Source organism: Aplosporella prunicola, assembly GCF_010093885.1.
Source record: "Aplosporella prunicola CBS 121167 unplaced genomic scaffold K452scaffold_1, whole genome shotgun sequence".
NCBI lineage: Eukaryota > Fungi > Ascomycota > Dothideomycetes > Botryosphaeriales > Aplosporellaceae > Aplosporella > Aplosporella prunicola.
In genome coordinates, this window is record NW_022983529.1 from 783,428 (window position 1) to 801,499 (window position 18,072).

Sequence of the window (18,072 nt, forward strand, 5' to 3'; positions counted from 1 at the left end):
CCGATGCGCCGCTCTCCCTCGCCCTTCCGTCTCTTGCAAGCGCTGAGGCCCGCCCCGAGCACGAGTCGACTAGCACTGCGGCGGCTCGTAAGCCACAGCGCGGCAACCAAGCACACCCCCCTGCTCGGGCACCCAGCATCCAAGGGGCCACGCCCTCCAAACTCTCGGAGGCTTCAAAGCAACAAGTCGCTCTTTCTCGCCCGCCGCACAACCCCCCCTTTCGCGCCATAGGCCCCCCGAAACACACTCCGGCACTGGTCCGGCGCGCATGCATGAACTAGCCGCATGAGCTTCGCCTTGGGGTTTCAGACCGCCAATTGGACCTCCGACCAACGATGCATTCCGCCAGCACTAGCAGCGCCGCGCCCGCCAAATCGTCCCTCTCCAACTCTAATCCCTCAGGGCCGGTGAAGCGCTCTGCCTCTGTCGCCTCGTCCGCCCCTCAGTCGCGTCCGCCCGCTGCGCCGCTCGACGCCCTCGCCGAACAGGATCTCTCGCCAAAGCTACACGGGAAGAGGGGCTCGGCTTCTAGAAGACGATCAAGCGTCGCGCATGCCGCTCTGGAAGGAGTCAACACCATCAAAGAGGGCGTTGGAAACCTCCATCGCTGGTCGCAGTCTACCACCTCCAGCGCAGCATCTGTCGAGAAGCCTGCCCAGGGTAGCTTTTCTAGGCGCTTGAGCTTTACCGGCCCTTCTCCGTTTGCGAATTTCCATGGATCCAATCTGCACTCGCCGCCACGAAGATCTCCGACTCGAACTCGATCACCGGACGTGAGCCCTCGTGGAGGACAAGGTCGTCCCTATTCCCCCCCGAACATACCGCCGCCCACGACCAGTCCACCCGCCGTTCCAATTCTTCCCGCGACCGTCTTCGACCCGCGTCCGCACTCGCCTTCGACTGCCCCGCCGTCGAACGCTGGAGGTCTGTTTACGCCGCCTGTCGCATTCGGTGGGCCTGACTACTTCAGTTCCAGACCTCCCGTCGCGTCCAACGCCTCCCCCCGAAGGCAAAGGGCCCCGTCGCAACAGCAGGGACCGTCTGTGAGATCGCCTCTCGGCTCGCCTGCGCCCCTCGAGAACAGGGCGTACAAGCCGAACAAGCCCCTTCATTCCGCCTCTGCCTCCATTTCCCAGAGGCCCAGACAAGGCTCAGTGGATACGACGAGGTTTCGCCAAGGATCAGTCGATCACAGGTCAGCGAGTGCGATAGGGAACAGGAGCAAAGAGTCTAGGGACTACAATACTAGTCGCCGGGCGAAGGAACGGAGTGACAGCGACGCGAGCCGGAAGTCTGAAGACGAGGCGACCAGGACTCAGTCGCGGAACAAGGAGCGGGGGGATAAGGATAAGAAAACAATGTTGTCAAGAGCGCTGCAGAAAGCTAACACTGCGGTGCTGCTTGACAATGCGCAGAACTTTGAAGGCGCCATGGAGGCGTATGGGGATGCGTGCAGGTTACTGCAGCAGGTTATGATCAGGAGTCACGGGGAGGATGACCGAAGAAAGCTGGAAGCTATCGTAAGCTTTTCCTTCCACGTGGGAGATGTGTGTCTAACAATTTTCAGCGCGTAACCTATACCAACCGGATACAAGAACTCAAACTCCTCGACCCCTCATGGCAGTCCGCGTCAGGGAAGACGTTGCCGGCGCGACCTCTAAGTGAACACTCACTAGGAGGCGACGCTCAGGCAGACGAGCCAGCGGAGTACGAAGAACCAATGGTGATAGAGACGGCTACAATAACAAGAATAGTAAACGACAAGTCTGTTGAGCCAGAACACCCTCAGCCCTCTTTCAAGGCGCGAGCCGGGGCTCGGGAATCCGTTATATCATCAGCTATTCGAGATGTCGAGAGCTCGATGTCCCACGCGTCTGATTCCAACTTTTTCCTACAAGCGCCGCATGGGAAGCAGGAAAATAATGCGCAAGGCTCTGAGAGAGCCGACGATGACCAAAGTTATATGCCGCCGCCATTATCACCACGAAGGACATTATCGCCGAACACGTCTGGCGATCCGTATGACGATGAGCGCTCAAACAGCCAGGCCGGTAACCATCAGCGCGACAACAGCCACGAGTCCATCTCGTGGCTCGACACGATTGACGAGTCAGGAGGCTCGTCTTGCGCCTCTTCGGTACATTCAATGTCTTATGGAGGAGTGCATCGTAGACACTTGCGTTTAGGCAGTGGTGCAACGGAGGCTGAGTTTGACGCTGCCCTTGATGCTGCTGTCGAGGCTGCATACGACGACCCCTTAGATCCCTTCGACGACGAGGATCCGATCCGGAAGGCGGAAATTGTGGCAGAGCACCGGAGAAACGTAGAGCTCGCAAGGGAGCGCGTTCGGGACGCAGAAAGAGAAGCGACAATTCAAGCGGCGGTGCAGCATGACAGGGACATGCGACTCGGAGGCGGCAGTATCGATCTTGGTCCCCAGGATGAGGAGGCTGAAGACGAAGAGCGCATGCTGGAGGAAATGACTAAGGAATACATGTTGGACGGCTTCGATTTCGACCTGAATTCGAAATCTGCTCTCCCTCGCCAATCCGATTCGAGCGGATTTTCTGGAACCAGCACCTGGCATAGTTCGACCTCGTCTGCCCGCAACACCGCCGGTACCTCTTTGTCGACAGTAGCGGAGGCCCCGACCCTGCCGCCACCTAGCGGGCCGTTACCACCTGTGACGGAACAGGAATCGCCAACAGCTGCTCCTAGGCCGCCAACAGCCGCCCACAGCGCCACGGGATCCATCGGCAGTTCGAGTGTTAGAAGCAGGAGACTCTCTGGTCAAAATGCCAAACAGCTGAAGATTGAAACCTCGGTGAACCTGCCCCCCAAGGATACGGCACCGTTGACGCAGCCGTATATGCTCAAGGTCGACGAAACCCCCGATATGCCAAAGACGGCAGCCGCTGCTTTCAAGGTGCCGAGTGCGCCAGCTTCGCAATCCAACCTCCGAGTCGCTTCAGCGCAGTCGGCTGGCGCGAGCCCGGCTGACAGCATGCCATCCATTTCGCCGGCTACGTCGCTGAACCAAATACTTTCGAACGATGGCACAGCCGTTGATCCCGGACGGTCAATGTTCCCCGGCAAAGGTGGTATCCAGCCTCCACAACTAAAGAAAAACAAGTCCTCTATGAGTCTGAGGAATCGGCAGATGTCAATTTCGAGCCCGGATGGATCTGACGGTTCCGTTGGCACTCCGCTCAGCACGACCTTCAGTACGTTTACGGGTCGTAAAGCCAGTGTTCCTCACATCGCACCCACTCCTAGCCTTCCCACCTTTACACTGGATGGAATGGGCATCCCCACGGGTGGCATGCATCTCTTTGAAAGCGATATCCATTCTCCCCACAGTCCCGGTTCACCCAATCCGCTAGCCATAAACGCGCCGATTCCATTGGAACCTTGTCCGGAGGGCTACTTGCTGCGGCCATTTTGGTTGATGCGCTGCTTCTACCAGACACTCGCACATCCTCGTGGCGGCTACCTGTCGACGAAGCTTTTCGTGCCACGGGACATGTGGAGCGTCAAGGGCGTGAAGATCAAGAACCTCGAGGAAAAGATTTCCAATTGTGACCTTCTCACTGCAGCGCTCCTCAAACTCAGCAGTGTGGATACGTTCGACGCTGATGCCGTACTGGAGGAAATGCAGGCCCTTGAGGCCGTCCTTGACCAGGTCCAGACGAATCTTGTCAAAAAGCTGGGCAGCGAGGTTGGCACCAACGGTGCAACTGCTATGTTCAAGGACGCGCATACCGTCGGCGTGACGTCGCCCGATGGATCAACCGCACCCGAGCTGCCAAGCAAGTCGGGAACGGGCAGAAGCTATCTGACGTCGTGGAAGAAGCTGAGGTCGAAGAACTCGGGCGCGAACTTGGCCAACACCTTCACTGGCGCCAAGGACATCTCCAAGGACTCACTGACGATGAACACGTTGCCGATGACGAGTCTCCCCAATGTCCGCATGGCCAAGCGCGAGATCAGCCAAGTGGATTTTACGGGCCCACATGCGAACTACATGAGCGCACTGGCCAAGCTGTTCGACGCGGTGCAGATAATAGGTAAGTGCGATCAACCAAGAGCAAATTTAAATCCGGCTCGCTCGATTTGGGGAAGGATACAGGCAGCAAAACAGACAAGCTAACTTTACGGGACACAGACCAAATTGCTCGCCAAGTCGAGGATCCAGGCCTCAAGCACTCGTCGCCGACGCACGTGGGGCTCGAGCTCAGCACACGGCACGCGGCCGAGTTCTTTGGCTTTTACGTCTGTCGCTTCGTGCTGACGGACGTGGCCATGATGTTGGACAAGTTCATTAAGCGCGGCAGCGAGTGGGTGCTGGTGTGAGACAGCAGCAGCATTGCTTGCGTGCAACAACCGTTTTACTTTTTAAAAAGAACCAATGCATTCCCCAAGCCCGCGGATGATGCCACGCCCGCTTACTCTTTTTTTATTATATTTTCGTTCGTTTTTCCTTCTTTCGTTGCTCCGTTTCTTCTTCTTCTTCTCTTGCACGCGCGCACGCACGACGAGCTCGGAACAAACCCTCATCATACCCCCGGAAGCCTCTTTTATAGTTTTCTTGTTCGCATTTTCACGATGTACGTCGCTGTCTTCTCTCGTCGTCGCCTTTTTTGCCTTTGTTGTGTCGGCCGATGGCGGCGGCGATTTGTTTTCTCTCGTTTTTTTGCTCTCTATCTCTTGCTTTTGTCTTTGGTAGTAGCAGCAGCAGCCTTTTCTGGTGGAGTGGCTGGCTGCCTGGCTGGTGGGGTTTGTGGGATGGTGCGGGATGGGACAGTGGTGGGTGGGATCGGGGGAGCGGTGTAGAACGGAAGGAAATGCGCGAGGAAGGGAAGGCGAAGGGCGAAAGGGGAAAGGAAAGGGAAAGGGAAAGGAAGGGAAAGGAAGGGAAAGGCAAGGTGGGGGCGTAATGCGGGCGGGCACAAAGTGAGAAAGAACAAGGCCGTTTTTCTGTTTTGTGCACATGATATCCCTGGTCGGTTGTTCTATCGAGTTCTAATTCTGATGGCTATCTTCTTCTTTCTCTCTCTCACTTCTCTCTTTTTTTCTCACTCTTCTATACTCTGTTGCCTGCTGTCTTTTCGTGTTTCGTCGTCTTTTTCGTCGTCGTTGTTGTCGTTGTCGTAATTTCTTGTTGTTCCCCCTCCCGCCGTTCTGGTTCGCGCTTTTCATGTGCTGCTATATGCTATGCTATGCTATGCCATGCATACGCCCTGCCCTTCTCCCAGCTCCCCGCTTTTTGGGTGGCTGGACAGTCAGTTGTGCTTACCTTGTGTTGCCTTACTGTTTCCCTGTTTACAGCTTCTTTCTCAGCCTTACCTGGGTTGAGATATTGCTGCTGCTGCTGCTGCTGCTGCTGCTGTTGTTGTTGTTGTTGTTGTTGTTGTTGTTGTTGTTGTTGTTGTTGTTGTTGTTGTTGTTGTTGTTGTTGTTGCCCGGAAACAAGTTGCTGGCCAAACTGGCAGAGGGTGGGGGTTCGTTTAATGGATTATGGGACCCATGGCCTGCTTTTTGCTTTTTCTTTGAGTTTGCTTTTTATGTTTTACTTGTTGTGCTGTCGTTGTGTTGTCGTTGTAGTGGTGGGTGGTGTTTCTGCTCATCCACGCCCTTTATCACCGCTTCCTCTGCCTGCTTGCTTCATTTTCCTTTCCTCCTTTCTTTCCTTTCTTTCTATCTTCCCTTCTTCCTTCGCTGCAGGCAGGCATAGGCACGAGCAAGACAGGACATGAGCATGGGCACGAGTAGGGCACTGCGCCATCGCGCGCCTGGACCGCGTGAGCGAGCGGCTTGTTTGTTAGTTCCTTGGCGGCGTTTGTGATGGTGTGTGTGTGGGCTGGTGCGTGGTAGTGTGGTGGGTTGGGTTGGTAATAGTGGGCATGGGAGACGAGAGCTGGGAGGGGCTGTACATTCAGGCAAGGAATACTACCTAGTACATACATACGTACAACACTACACAGCACGTTTCGCGAGTGCGCTGCTCTGCGTATCCTGGCGCCATTGAGGCGGCAGGTTTTCGTGTCTGATTGGCTGACTGACTGACTATAGCCAATCTCCGTTTCTTCCGCTTTCCTGCGTAGGTGGTTTCTACACCGCTTGCTGCCCTGGACCAACCACTAGCTCATTCACTCCCTAAACACGTCCTCCCGCTCGGCGTCCGCCTTGCGGCGCAGAGCAACAAAATACGTCTCCTTGGACTCCTGTACCAACACGTCAGCGACAAAGACATGCATGTACCGCAGAAGCAGGCCAGGCCAGCCAGGCCACGCTCCGCTAGCCGCCCTCTCTCTCACGCACACAAGAGCGGGCGGGCGAACAAAAAAGCGAGAAGAAAACCAGCAGGTACATGTACATACACTACGCGACGACTCGGGCTTCTCGCGGATGACCTTCTCAAACAGCCGGCGCAAGCGCAGCTCGAGCGCCTTGTCCTCGGCGCCTTGGTAGAACTTGCACACGAAGTGCCCGTTGGTGCGCAGCGTGTCGTAGGCGAAGGAGAGGGCGGCGTTGCAGAGGTCCTGGTTGCGTGGGGGGTTAGTCTGTGCGTGTGGTTTTGTTTGTGTGTTTTGTGTGTTTTGGGGGTTGCGTTTTGCTTGTTTCCTGTAAAGGGGGGTGTGTGGGTGTGTGTTTGAGGGGTGCGGATAGCCGATGCGACGCGAGTTATTGGTATTGGTGATGATATATTGATTGAAGGGGAGGGGGGTTCAGGGAGACGAGGCCACGAAGCGAAGGGTTAGAGAGGCCGGGAGGAGTGTCGCGGCCGCGGAAGTAGGAAAGAAGGGGCAGGCGGGAAAGGGCATCCATCCATCCAATACAAGAGGGAAGGGGGGCAAGGGGAGGGGGGCCGAGGCGAAAACAATAACAGACACCACCACGACGCCATTTCAACTCACCATGCTGCCCGCGTGGTCGCGGAAGGCGATGCCGCTCGTATTCATCATCCTGTGATAGGGGTCACTAACGCTCCTCTTATGGTAGCCAGACGTCTGCTCCCAGGGCTCGGACATGTCACTCAGCACGACGTCGACGACGCGGCCGGCGCGCTCGTCGCGCTCGCGCTGGCTCAGCGGCTTGGCGGGCTCGGGCGCCTCGGTGGTGGCGGCGGCGGCGGCGGCGGCGGCGCTCGCGGTACTCGTCGTCTCGGTGGTCTCGTTGTTATTGTTGTTGTTGTCGCTTGTGCCCTGCGCAATCAGCGACGCGTGCCGCTCCCTGTCAATGTAGCCGCGCTCCTGCGTCTCCAGCTCCTCAGGCGTCAACCCGTGATGATGATGATGCTGCTGCTGCTGCTGCTGCTGCAACGGCGCGCCCGCAATCCCACCATCCAGCCCCTCGCCCTGCCCCTCATCCCCCGCATCCTCTTCCCCACCATCCTCCTCCTCCTCCCCTTCCTCCCCAGGCACCAAGCTATGCCTAACAACGGGCCGGCCCCTCTCAGGATCCTGCACATAAGCCCTAACCTCAGCCTGGACCTCGGGGCTCAAAAAGTTCCCTTGGATTGTCGAGACGCCGCGCGGCGGCTGCGCGGGGATGACGTCGATGCCGACGACGCGCCCGCCCGGCGCCGTCCGGTTCGCCGCCACCTGCGACCACGACCCCGGCGCGTACCCCAGGTCTACCACCGTGTTGCCCCGCCGGAACAGCCGGTACCGCCCGTCCATTGCGAGCAGCTTGAATGCGGCGCGGCTCTTGAGCCCGCGGACGCGCGCCTCGCGTGCGAATGGGTCGTTGCGTTGGCGCGTCGTCCATTGCGTGCTGGAGGAGGAGGAGGCGTAGCGGGCGAGGTGTGCGAGAGGTGCGGGCGGCGCGATTGAGGGCGAGGGCGAGGGCGAGAGCGTGAGCGAGCTAGGCGTGGACGAGGTGCGCGGGCGCGCGACGGATAGGGCGCGCGTGCTGTGGCGGCGGCATTGGGAGGCGATGACAGGACGGTCGAGGAGGGCGCTGTCGGCTAGCTGGCGGATGAAGCGGAGCGAGAGCATGTTGCTTGCTGGTGGAGGGCGGAGGCGGAGGGGAAAATGCGCAATGCAATGGCGGGAGCTTTGTGCGTGCGACCTTGTGCGCCGCTTGTGGCAGTGCTGTTGTGGCGCAAGTGTTGTCATCGCATAGTGATTGGTGGATTTGCATGTGTTTATACCTCTGATGTTCTTTGCTATAAACAATTCCTTTCCTACCTAGGCGCGATGTTGTGATAGGGCATCACGGCAGGGCATCGTGTTTGATGCCCGGCAGAGTGCATTCTACAGTTACCAGCCATTCACCAGATAGAAGTCTTCCAAAGTCGCATGTCTATCAGCTCTCCAAAAGCAAATATATTACGCATCTACCAATGCTTTTGTATATTACATTGTGTCCAACCAAGCAAGCCCTACCAACCCTCGCCGCGCGTCACAGTTCTACTCATATGCATAACACAGCGTGCCACCCTGCGGATCCAATAACTGCTCCAACGTCACGTTCCCTGCGAGCTTGCCAATGTTGACCTGGAAATCCAGCGTCACATTCACACCGCCATAGTCGAACGGCTCGACGGGGCCGCCGACCTGGTGCAACCGCGTCGGCAGATCCTTCTTTTGCCACTCCCAGAGGATGCGGTCGAGGTTGCCGTGGTGAAGGTAGAAGAGGGGCTGTGTGAGAAATTAGCAAAGGAACAATACGAGGGAAGGAGGGACAAGGCGGTTCTTACGTCGCCAGGGCTTTCAGCTGCGCTACCGATCTGCCCGAGAACGCCACCAACACCTGTGAATCCGTGAGCGTGACTGCCTGTAAGCGAGCGGGGCGTTCTAGGCAGACGCACCAAAGTGGCCGCTGCCATGGATATTGGGCTGCGAGAAGCTGGGAATGCCCTCGAGGGCGTACGCAAAGCTAGTGTAGTCGGGCTGGCTGGTGACATGCTCGACCTGGCTGCGGTGGGCAAACGCGTTCATGACCGACGGCGTGAAGTCGCGCCTGAGACATCCCGCCGTATCGCCGTAGTGCGTCTCGAACGCAGGATAGGCAAAGGGTCCGTCACGCACGCAGCCGCCGCCCGTCCGACCTGTCAGGTTCAGGGGATTCTGACCCGCCGTCGCGTTTGCCCATGGCCCGTTTCCACCGAACCCAGTGATCGGATCAAAGATCTCGCTCTTGAAGATTGCGGTGCTGCTCTTGTTTGATGAGGCGTCTAATGACCAGTCCCAGTATCTTGTCCTTGTCAGTCACTTTCACGATTGCCATCGCGATTGAAGAAGATCCGTCACTTACGGCTGAGCGCCTGTGTATCCGCATTCTTTCCTCAAAGCCTTTTCGTAGGTGGCGACAAAGTAACGGTGCCACAGGGCGAAGTGTCCCTACGAGCCACACATCAGCTTTGGGCGCCGGATGACAGATATTCTAAGACATACGACCCAGTGGATAGCAGGCGTCTGATCGCTATGGACGGCTTGATGGTCATCAAAGCGATTGATCGCCCCAGACAAACCAGAGATGGCTGGCTTCTTGGTGAGACAAAAGACGGCATCTATGTACGAGAGCCTCTCGACTATAGAAAGAGACCTCCTGCATAACGGGTATCAGCAAAGCCAATCTGTACCAAGGAAGCACAGCAACTTACCATTCTTTCCGAACTGGGGGGTCGATGCATGTCTGGGGTGTGCAACCGGTAGGCAAGGCTGATGCCAGAAGCGCCAAGTTGTCAAAGACAACTGCAAAAGCAAGTAATCGCATGTCTTAGATGTCTCAGCCGCAGCTGTCAAAGGCGTCCCCAGGCGATCTGAAGCTTTAATAACAAAGAGCTAATCTTGGAAAGCACGGGGGCGCGCAAATACCGTCATTCTAGCCTGCCGGCCCCGGGGTATACCGTGGATTATACTTGTACGACGCGTACACAGAAGCAGCCGATAGGCTCGGAGGGTGTGGCGACATGCGCCTCTGGTCAACATCTTAACTCCACCGTGCCGCGATCGTTCGGTCCTGAGGCTGGTGTGATGCTAAGGCTTCGCCGCTTCGGTAATGTACCGGTTTGTCCTTCCCTCTGTATCTTTGGAGATAAATCTCCGTGATCATTGAAGCTCATCTAAGAAGCCCGTTCGGCCAATGGGTCTCTTGGATACGGCCAAGACTTGGTCACCTGTCTGCAATGCCATCAATATCATTGTTCACATCTAGCCTTACCCTTTCTTTCGTCACACGGACGGGCGTGTGACTGGCTGTTTACACTTCAAGTTAGGTCTTAATACAGCACGTAGGAACACCAAGCGGAGTACGCCAACTGCATACTTGCGACTGTGCCGTACCGCAAGCACTCACAGATGCAGGTTTGTGGCAGCATCCACCACCCCACAATGGCCCCATACCACCCCGACACGGTTGCAACCTCATTGATAGAATAGGGCGTACCTGCAGGCCTTGAGGCCTTTGTGCTTAGCCGGAGTCGGACAGAATCTTCAACGGAGGAAGGTGATGGATTTTTTCTAGCGGAGATTTGCGGGTATATGTTCATGCGCGGCCCAGTGCTGTGATTCTAAGATACGGGGGTGTCGGGGAACAGCGTACCGACGCCCGTCAAGCGGGAGTGGCACAGCGATCACGAACATGGGTCCATGTAACCGACGACGCCGCAACACACTCCACATGTGGACGCCTCATGGTGCTCGCCTTGGAACACTCAGATTACAACTCTGACAATCTCAGTGTCTGTGAGTCGTAAAGTCGGATATCGAGTCGATGGGTCCGGAAAAATAGTCCGCGGAATAGGTGTGCTAGGTATGCTTCGACGGGCATATAGGCAAGGATCCTAGTGAGGCGAAAGAGAACCTGCAGGTATGGGGAAACGGTTAATACCAGTCCCACATATTAGCAAGGCCCGGGGGGTCCCGTCTCTTGGCTGAAGCTTTTCGCTATAGCCTTTTAATCCTGCGGCAACTTGATTGCCTTCGGCTGGAGTAATTCCCCTATCAAGCATCCAGTCACCTCCAACATCCAGGTTTCATGGTGATTCGGCCTGCTGGGTGACAGCAAAACCATGTCTTGGGAGAGCGCGTTGGGCGCAGGCAGATGGTCAAAATGCAAGATGCCAGGCAATAATAAAGCCGTCCCAAGAAATGGCGAAGATGCGGCACGGTACATAGAAACCGTGGTTCAGTCGTTCGATTAGGCTTTGCTGATTCCCTCTATTTTGATTTGAGGCGTTTTTGATTGCGCCGCATTGTGGGCTTTTTGGTTGAGCATGCAGGCCATCACTGCTGATAATGGGTCCCGACAGCCGATGTTCTTGGCGGTGTTGGGCGTCCTCTTGCTACTATCTATTACGACAGTCGTCGCCCGGTAACAAAGGCGTTGGTATGATGTTGGCGGTACATACAGCTAATAATATTACAGGCTTTATTGTCGCATCGTGTACGTCCAGTATGTGGGCGTCGATGACTACTTCATACTGGTTGCCATGATTGTGGTCATTGCAATGAGCATTGCGAACGTAATCCATATTAGCTGGGGAACTGGGTAACAACCCTTCTCTTCCTGTAGCCAATTCCTGAAAGCTAAAAGGCGGACAGGCGCCATTTTTCAGACCTTGGAATGGAGGCTCTCGAACCGACCTTGAAGCACTGGTACGCATACCAGCTGATCTATCCGTTTGCGCTGTTTTTCGTCAAGGCCAGTATCCTCGCCCTATACCACAGGCTCTTCCGCAAGAGGCAGTTCCGATACTGGCTATGGGTAGTTGCGGGGATAGTCACTGTATATACAGTGGTTGTCGTTTTTGTCAACGTAAGGAGCCTGAGTATCCGGCAGTTGAGACGTTTGCTGATATTAAGGGAGGAGTAGGCTTTTGAATGCCGAAGCCATCCCACTCATGCATGGAGTCTCAACTTTCCAGAAGGATGCAATAATCTGTCCGCCTCTTACTTCTCCATGGCTTCAATCAGTATCGCGACCGATGTGGCGATTTTGGTGTTGCCTCTACCGGTTCTTGTGAAGTTAAACATCCAACGAAATAAAAGATGTAAGCAAGAAGAAGCATGCCTTGTTTCGATCTATTCTGACATGGTTAGTGGCGCTGATTGGGATTTTCCTCTCCGGTACGGTTGCCGTCATCGCGTCCATAGTACGCCTCAACGCTCTCTACATTTACACCGTCACGAAGGACGTTTCATTTGACGCGATATACGTATGCATGCGCACAAGTAGAGAGGCCTGAGTGTTTGTTAACATTTGCCAGATACTGTTGTGGTCGCAGATCGAGGTCAACGTCGCGATTATTACTGCATCTGCCCCGTCCCTCCGTCCTATGTTCAGAGAGACATTCAAGAGCTCGCATGGATCAAGTCGACCCAGGCTCCACAGCGGTAGCCAGTCTGCTGGTTACATGTTCTCTCGATCGCGAACCCGTAGATCCGGTGGAGACGGTGTCATAGAGCTGCATTCGTACGATGGAAACGAAGGCCGGTTCGAAACAACTATAAGAGGGCGTGCAGGCAATGAAAGCGAGGAGTGTATCCTTGGTATGACCGCGGCGGGGATCAATATTATCAAAACGGTGGATGTGCAGGAGACAAGCGTTGAGCCGCATGAAGGAGATTCGAATGAGGACGTAGGACGCGGTACCTGAATGCGACTTATTTCAATGGGGGCAATGGCCTCTCGATCACGTCGATTTGCGCTATATGCCGTCGCGGTCACAGGTTGTGGTGGATGCTCGGGCGTGATCAGGCCGCGGAAGTTTGACCTCATTGGTGGTCTATCGCCCACCGTACACTACGTCATGGTTCACAGACCAATGAGGCAGCTCACAGCCTCCCGTCTTCCCTCCCCTTTACAAAACTGCATGGTCCAACCAACATCCTCTATTCGTGGTACAATGACGCTCTCTAGGAGAAATCTCCGGCCCCCTTGGCTCAATCCATCCGAGCTACTCCGGCAACAGGCCCAACTTGCTATGAACCGCAGCGGCTACCATCTTGCGTAATTGGCTGCGGTTGTGAGGTGCGAAGACAGCATCAGTGCTATAAGACATGATGAAAATAGTCTTTCGATCTCCTGTAAGAGAAGCAAAATGGATGTTTGCTTCGTCATTCACGTCTCATGCGTAGAATTAATAATCACGTAGTCTGGCTGTGAGTACGCTCCACTCCCACTTTGTAGATGGCTGTAAGGCTAACACACGCAGCTCTTTCGACAAAATCCTCGCATTAATTAAAGCCAGTATTGATGCTTGAGTCCGTTTTCCAATCATTGCAGGATCGCATACTTACCTGTTGTTTTTGCTCCAAATGCTTGGTTTTGAAGTGACAGGCTGTATTTCGATCGCCTCTATTACCTTAGTGAGCTCTAAAGGTCATAAAGGTACGCATCAATAAGTTCCACATAATAGATCCAACATTGTCCACTTTTGGTCAGAACAGAATACGTCAAAAGGCCCCTCATTTGGGTCAGGTTTGCAATCTTTTGACCAAACCATTGGATATGATTCAGTGGAAACCCCAACACTGGGTAGTGCTTCACACTGACAGTCTATGGTTCAAGGCGCCTCGCACAAGGGTGCAACATGTCACATATTGTACCGTGTCAACAAACACCAATTAATAAAAAGTGAAGACGGGGTCTAGCCTGGAGATAATACTTGAAAGTTTGTCAGATGGCACCCTGCCCCTTATTCTTCTGACTAACTGACCGCAAGCTATTTCGTCCTACCTGCTGATAATGCGCGAAGAACATGTTCGCGAGCTCTCATGGTCCAGTCCACTTAGGGAGAAGCTAATATTAGTTTGAAGCCTCTGGCTTACTTTGCACTACGAGCGTTCGCCATGGTCTTGCATGATGCGCCAACCGAGAACTAACGCGGCAGGGCTCCCATTCTGTATGCAGGTCTATCAAATCTTAGTCTTGGCTTTCAATGCTCTCCAGATGCCAAATTCGGGTTCGGAATGGCCATTCCGGAGATATGACCCTTACGCTACTATGTGTTCTACGAGTTTGAAGCCCAAGTCTTCTTTGATGGTTCCCCACCGACCTCACTTCTCAATCACCCTCTTCCACTGGTCAGTTTCCGGTTAGTACAGTTGCTTTCGTTACACGAGCGCATCACAGGACATGACTATATCAAAGACAAGACCACGCGCCTGAATCCTTAGTCAAAGCCTCTGGAGGCGACTAACCTGTCCTCTGGAACACTTATCCGAGGTGGTTGTGGTGACTAATGATGGCCAAATTTCTATATAAGCTTGATCGAACTCGTCATTTGAACAACACAGAATACGAACACCGAACGGAAGCGCAACCACCATGCAATCTCCACCGAACTTTGATTCTTCCCGCCCTGCTCACGCTCCTCTTCGTCTACTGTCTCTCGATGGCGGGGGCGTCAGAGGCCTCTCCAGTCTGATGATCCTTGGCGAATTGATGGAAAATATTGCTCAGGAAGAGAAGAGACTGGGGAAGCGAGCGATCAACGACGACACGCTACTCAAACCTTGCGACTACTTTGACCTTATCGGCGGAACATCTACAGGAGGGATCATCGCTGTGCTCCTCGGAAGACTTCGACAAGATGTGCCGTCATGTATTAAGATATATACACGGCTTGCCAAGGAAATCTTCAAGAGGGACCGCTCCATCCATATCTCCGGCCTGAAGATTCCTATCGGCCCAACCCGTTTCTCCGGGAAGGTACTCGAGAGTGCTATCAAAAGAGCTCTGAGGGATCTTGGTTACGATGAGAATGAGTTGATGTGGGATGATTCTCTCTTCGAGGAAGTTGTTGAGCCTGTCAGCCAGGGAAAAGAAAATAATATCTGGACAAACTCATCACGCGACTTGGATTCTACCAATGACCCTTCACACAGTCTAGCAGTGCCGGATAAAAAAGAAGCTGCGAAGAGAGACCAACCAGGAATCAATGCGGGATTTGCTGAAGGCGACGCTTCGGTCACCATTAGAAGTCCTAACGACTTCAGCGACCTAGGTTCTACTACAAACATCTCCGTCAACGATTCCAAGGCCCACTGGGATAAATCGACATGGCGAGTGCATCAAGACTCTTCAGTACGACGCAAGGCAAACAGGGGAGGATGTCGGGCTTTCGTCGTTTCGGCCCTCAAAAATGCTCTCGGGCTACCACACATCCTTGCAACATACGACCCTAATGATCGCACCACCCGTATATGGGAAGCTCTTCGAGCAACATCTGCCGCTCCTACCTTCTTTGAGGAGATGACATTTGGGACACCGCACGTTACTTATCTCGATGGAGGTATGGGCTACAACAACCCCTGTTCAGAGGTTGACTATGCCGCAAAGTCAATTTGGGAAGGCCGGACAATTGGCATGATTGCATCCATTGGCACCGGTATACAGACTATTCCATCTGTCAAGAAGATCGCTCTCTGGCTACCTTTTGGTCTGGGTACCGATATTTCCCTCGCTTCGGCCCTCGCATCTATGGCAATGAGTACCGCCCGCGTCGACAATGAAATGCAGCGAACGTACTACGGCAAAGACACGCGGTACTTCCGTTTTGACGTCGATGGCGGCCTTGAGAACATTTCCCTCGAACAATGGATGAAGGAGGACGAAATGGCGACGTTGACAAATCAGTACATGCGAGATCCATATCAGATCAGAAGAGCTCGCCAATTCGGGAAAACGATGACCAAGCTCAGTGTTTTGCCGCCAAATTTCGAAATCGATGCGCTGCATTTCCGTGTTGGCATCAACGGCCGCGGCATATTCGACGGCGAATACATGCAGAAAGAAGTGGGCTTCGAAACAGACAAGTCCACTGAGTCTGACGCATCTAGCCCATTGGAAAACAACAACGGGCCTATTGTGCACCGAATCCAACCTCGCGGCCGCGGCAATGCCATCGTCGATAAGGATACTGGTCGCTTTCGCCAGGTTCGTCCAGTGTTCCTAAAGCCGAACATCAACAACGAGGACAGGGAGCCGGCTGTATTGAACTGTCTCCGGTGTGAAAACACATGCTTGCGGGCTATAAGAACTGGTATACCACCGGGCATTTACAAGGTTAAATGGATTGTCAGCCATCAGGAGTCCGAGTACAGTCCTCCAGTAAATGTCATCTTCTCCGTTGGGAAGCCATTTGACCCGACTGTGTACTTGGATCGGTTCGTGGATGTGCGTATATCTCCGGACATTGCCACAGTCTTGCTCCGCCCAGACGCTGTGCGTGTGAGGCTTGGACGCAGGCGATATGAGGCAAAAAAGAATAAAGGGTGGTATGAAATTGAAGGCGACAATCTCGTTGAGGTTGATCTCGAAGGAGCACTTGGCTTTATGATCAACACCAAGTGGGAGGAGGACTTTGTCCTTGGTGGTTGGAGTTTTGGAGGCGTCCGGCTTGAACCTGTGTTCGAAGATCCGCACGGCAAAATTTGAGAGCATACTCTCTGATCCAGCGCTTGGATTTTGTATCATGGTATTCCGGCCATCACTGCTTTGACGTCGTACGAATACGGACGAGTAGGAGTTTACCTGTTTCTTAGCTAGAATGAGATCGAGCGATGGCAGGAGTAGGAGCAGGATATTCACATTTGTATATTTTTAGTAGCATTACTGTAACTGTACAGTTTAATGGGTCATTATTTATCTCATAATAGTTAAGCCGCGGATGTCAAACGTATCAAGAGGCAGCAATTAACTAACCCCCTCTTCAAGCGACTGACGTTAAGCACACCTGCCAACCTACTCTAGACGTCATACCGATACGAGATCTCCCAGCCCTCCCGTCCTCCCGAACCCCAAATTTAGCCGCCGTTTGTAAATCGTTCGATCGATCAATCAATTAGCGCCCTCGATTACGATATCTCCCCGCCGCTATGATGCATCAAGTCGATCCGAGGATAATAAAGTGGCGTCACCGCGCAACGACATTACCCTCTCCTTTTACCTTTACAACCAACAATCACGGGCTGCCAATACGTCGCCATGCCTGGCGCCCGCACTCTGCTTGCAGCTGCTAGCCTCATCGCATACACGCCCGTATTATTCGCTCAGTCCAGTTCAGTGTCGTATGCGACTCCGTCACTGATAACTGCTACCGAAACACCCGCAGCACTGTCGACGTCAACGCTTTCGGTCATTTCGGGCGGGAGCGAGTACGCTTACATAGGCTGCTTCAATGAGACAACGGGGTATGCGAACGGCGGTAACAAGCGGGCCATTACAGGTGGTAATATGGTACGTTTGATGCTGTGCTGTTGATGCATTGTTGGGTTTGCTGGGTAGCTGGCTGGTATCTCGTAGTAGCGCGGAGATGAAGGGACTGACATGCGATTTTACTGTTGGATAGACATCCGAGGATGACATGACGCCGGAACGATGTTTTGATTTTTACGGTGACGAGCAATATGCTGGTCTTGAGTATGGGCGGGAGTAAGTTGTTTATAGACTCCCCACAGGTGATCCAGTGTTTGGCTTACGGGGATGATAGGTGCTGGTGCGGCCCGTATTTCTCGACTCTTACGAGCGAGTTGTCTCCAGGATACTGTAATATCAGCTGCTCTGGTCTGGACAACGCTGCGTGTGGTGGCTCTTTGGCACTCACTCTATTTAATTCGACTCGACGTTCGGGATCTGGACATGGAGAGGGACAAAAGGGTGGTGCAACACATACAGTACCTGCGATATACGTCATTATAGGGGCTGCTGCTGCTCTCTTAGTAATGGGCTAAGAGACCTTGGTAGTCACATAAAGCTGCCGAGTGGATAGATGTAATCAACAACATGCTTGCTCGAATCGATGCCCGGATCGTCACTCCTTTTGACATTTTCCTCGGACTCACCGTCTTAGTCTCCAGGGCTTTCAATACCTGAATGCCTTCCAGCGTGACAGGAATAAGACTACTACAATAGTAGGATGTAGGTGGTGTCAAAGGTGATGACGAGTCGTCCGACCTATAAAGTAGCAGCACGTGATCATGTCGCATCGGCGTTAACGGACCGGTGCCTGTGGATCCCCGGTTTCGTCCATCGAGAGCAATTCCAAGCTTCAACTTGTCGCATTGTCTGCGCCGCCAAGCTCGTGGCAGCTGTTCACCTTCACTTTACCTCATGCCT

General features: G+C 54.0%; 7 protein-coding genes across 7 annotated transcripts; 5 read left to right on the plus strand and 2 right to left on the minus strand.

The window, feature by feature from the left end:
- Positions 1 to 335: 335 nt before the first annotated feature.
- Positions 336 to 4,353, plus strand: K452DRAFT_304157 (uncharacterized protein; the record flags this gene model as incomplete). The annotated part of the gene is made up of 3 exons (XM_033542791.1): positions 336 to 1,520; positions 1,568 to 4,067; positions 4,166 to 4,353. 3 exons carry the CDS (start codon positions 336 to 338, stop codon positions 4,351 to 4,353), a joined length of 3,873 nt encoding a protein of 1,290 aa, XP_033403003.1.
- A 1,796-nt stretch (positions 4,354 to 6,149) lies between these two features.
- On the minus strand, positions 6,150 to 8,000 carry K452DRAFT_293743 (uncharacterized protein; the record flags this gene model as incomplete). Its single annotated transcript, XM_033541613.1, has 3 exons — positions 6,150 to 6,224; positions 6,381 to 6,542; positions 6,918 to 8,000. The coding sequence occupies 3 exons, from the start codon at positions 7,998 to 8,000 to the stop codon at positions 6,150 to 6,152; spliced, it is 1,320 nt and encodes a 439-aa protein (XP_033403004.1).
- Positions 8,001 to 8,414: 414 nt separating this feature from the next.
- K452DRAFT_293744 (uncharacterized protein) lies at positions 8,415 to 9,723 on the minus strand (the record flags this gene model as incomplete). The annotated part of the gene is made up of 6 exons (XM_033541614.1): positions 8,415 to 8,645; positions 8,705 to 8,757; positions 8,816 to 9,201; positions 9,262 to 9,347; positions 9,402 to 9,555; positions 9,611 to 9,723. 6 exons carry the CDS (start codon positions 9,721 to 9,723, stop codon positions 8,415 to 8,417), a joined length of 1,023 nt encoding a protein of 340 aa, XP_033403005.1.
- A 1,382-nt stretch (positions 9,724 to 11,105) lies between these two features.
- Positions 11,106 to 12,670, plus strand: K452DRAFT_314489 (uncharacterized protein). Its single transcript, XM_033543759.1, has 6 exons — positions 11,106 to 11,322; positions 11,377 to 11,499; positions 11,553 to 11,766; positions 11,824 to 12,001; positions 12,051 to 12,166; positions 12,218 to 12,670. Exons 1-6 carry the CDS (start codon positions 11,225 to 11,227, stop codon positions 12,605 to 12,607), a joined length of 1,119 nt encoding a protein of 372 aa, XP_033403006.1. The 5' UTR covers positions 11,106 to 11,224; the 3' UTR covers positions 12,608 to 12,670.
- K452DRAFT_354727 (uncharacterized protein) lies at positions 12,632 to 13,112 on the plus strand (the record flags this gene model as incomplete). Its single annotated transcript, XM_033545906.1, has 1 exon — positions 12,632 to 13,112. One exon carries the CDS (start codon positions 12,632 to 12,634, stop codon positions 12,962 to 12,964), a length of 333 nt encoding a protein of 110 aa, XP_033403007.1. The 3' UTR covers positions 12,965 to 13,112.
- A 1,168-nt stretch (positions 13,113 to 14,280) lies between these two features.
- K452DRAFT_293746 (uncharacterized protein) lies at positions 14,281 to 16,392 on the plus strand (the record flags this gene model as incomplete). The annotated part of the gene is made up of 1 exon (XM_033541615.1): positions 14,281 to 16,392. One exon carries the CDS (start codon positions 14,281 to 14,283, stop codon positions 16,390 to 16,392), a length of 2,112 nt encoding a protein of 703 aa, XP_033403008.1.
- A 225-nt stretch (positions 16,393 to 16,617) lies between these two features.
- Positions 16,618 to 17,639, plus strand: K452DRAFT_314490 (uncharacterized protein; the record flags this gene model as incomplete). Its single annotated transcript, XM_033543760.1, has 3 exons — positions 16,618 to 17,193; positions 17,306 to 17,388; positions 17,447 to 17,639. Coding segments are annotated over exons 1-3 (528 nt in total), but the record flags the coding sequence as incomplete, so codon positions are not given.
- Positions 17,640 to 18,072: the final 433 nt, after the last annotated feature.

Coding starts and splice junctions, on each gene's coding strand:
- K452DRAFT_314489 (XM_033543759.1), top strand. CDS start 11,225: ATGCAGGCCATCACTGCTGATAATGGGTCCCGACAGCCGATGTTCTTG. Junction 11,767..11,823: donor TGGTTGTCGTTTTTGTCAAC/GTAAGGAGCCTG, acceptor AGGGAGGAGTAG/GCTTTTGAATGCCGAAGCCA. Junction 12,002..12,050: donor CATCCAACGAAATAAAAGAT/GTAAGCAAGAAG, acceptor TGACATGGTTAG/TGGCGCTGATTGGGATTTTC.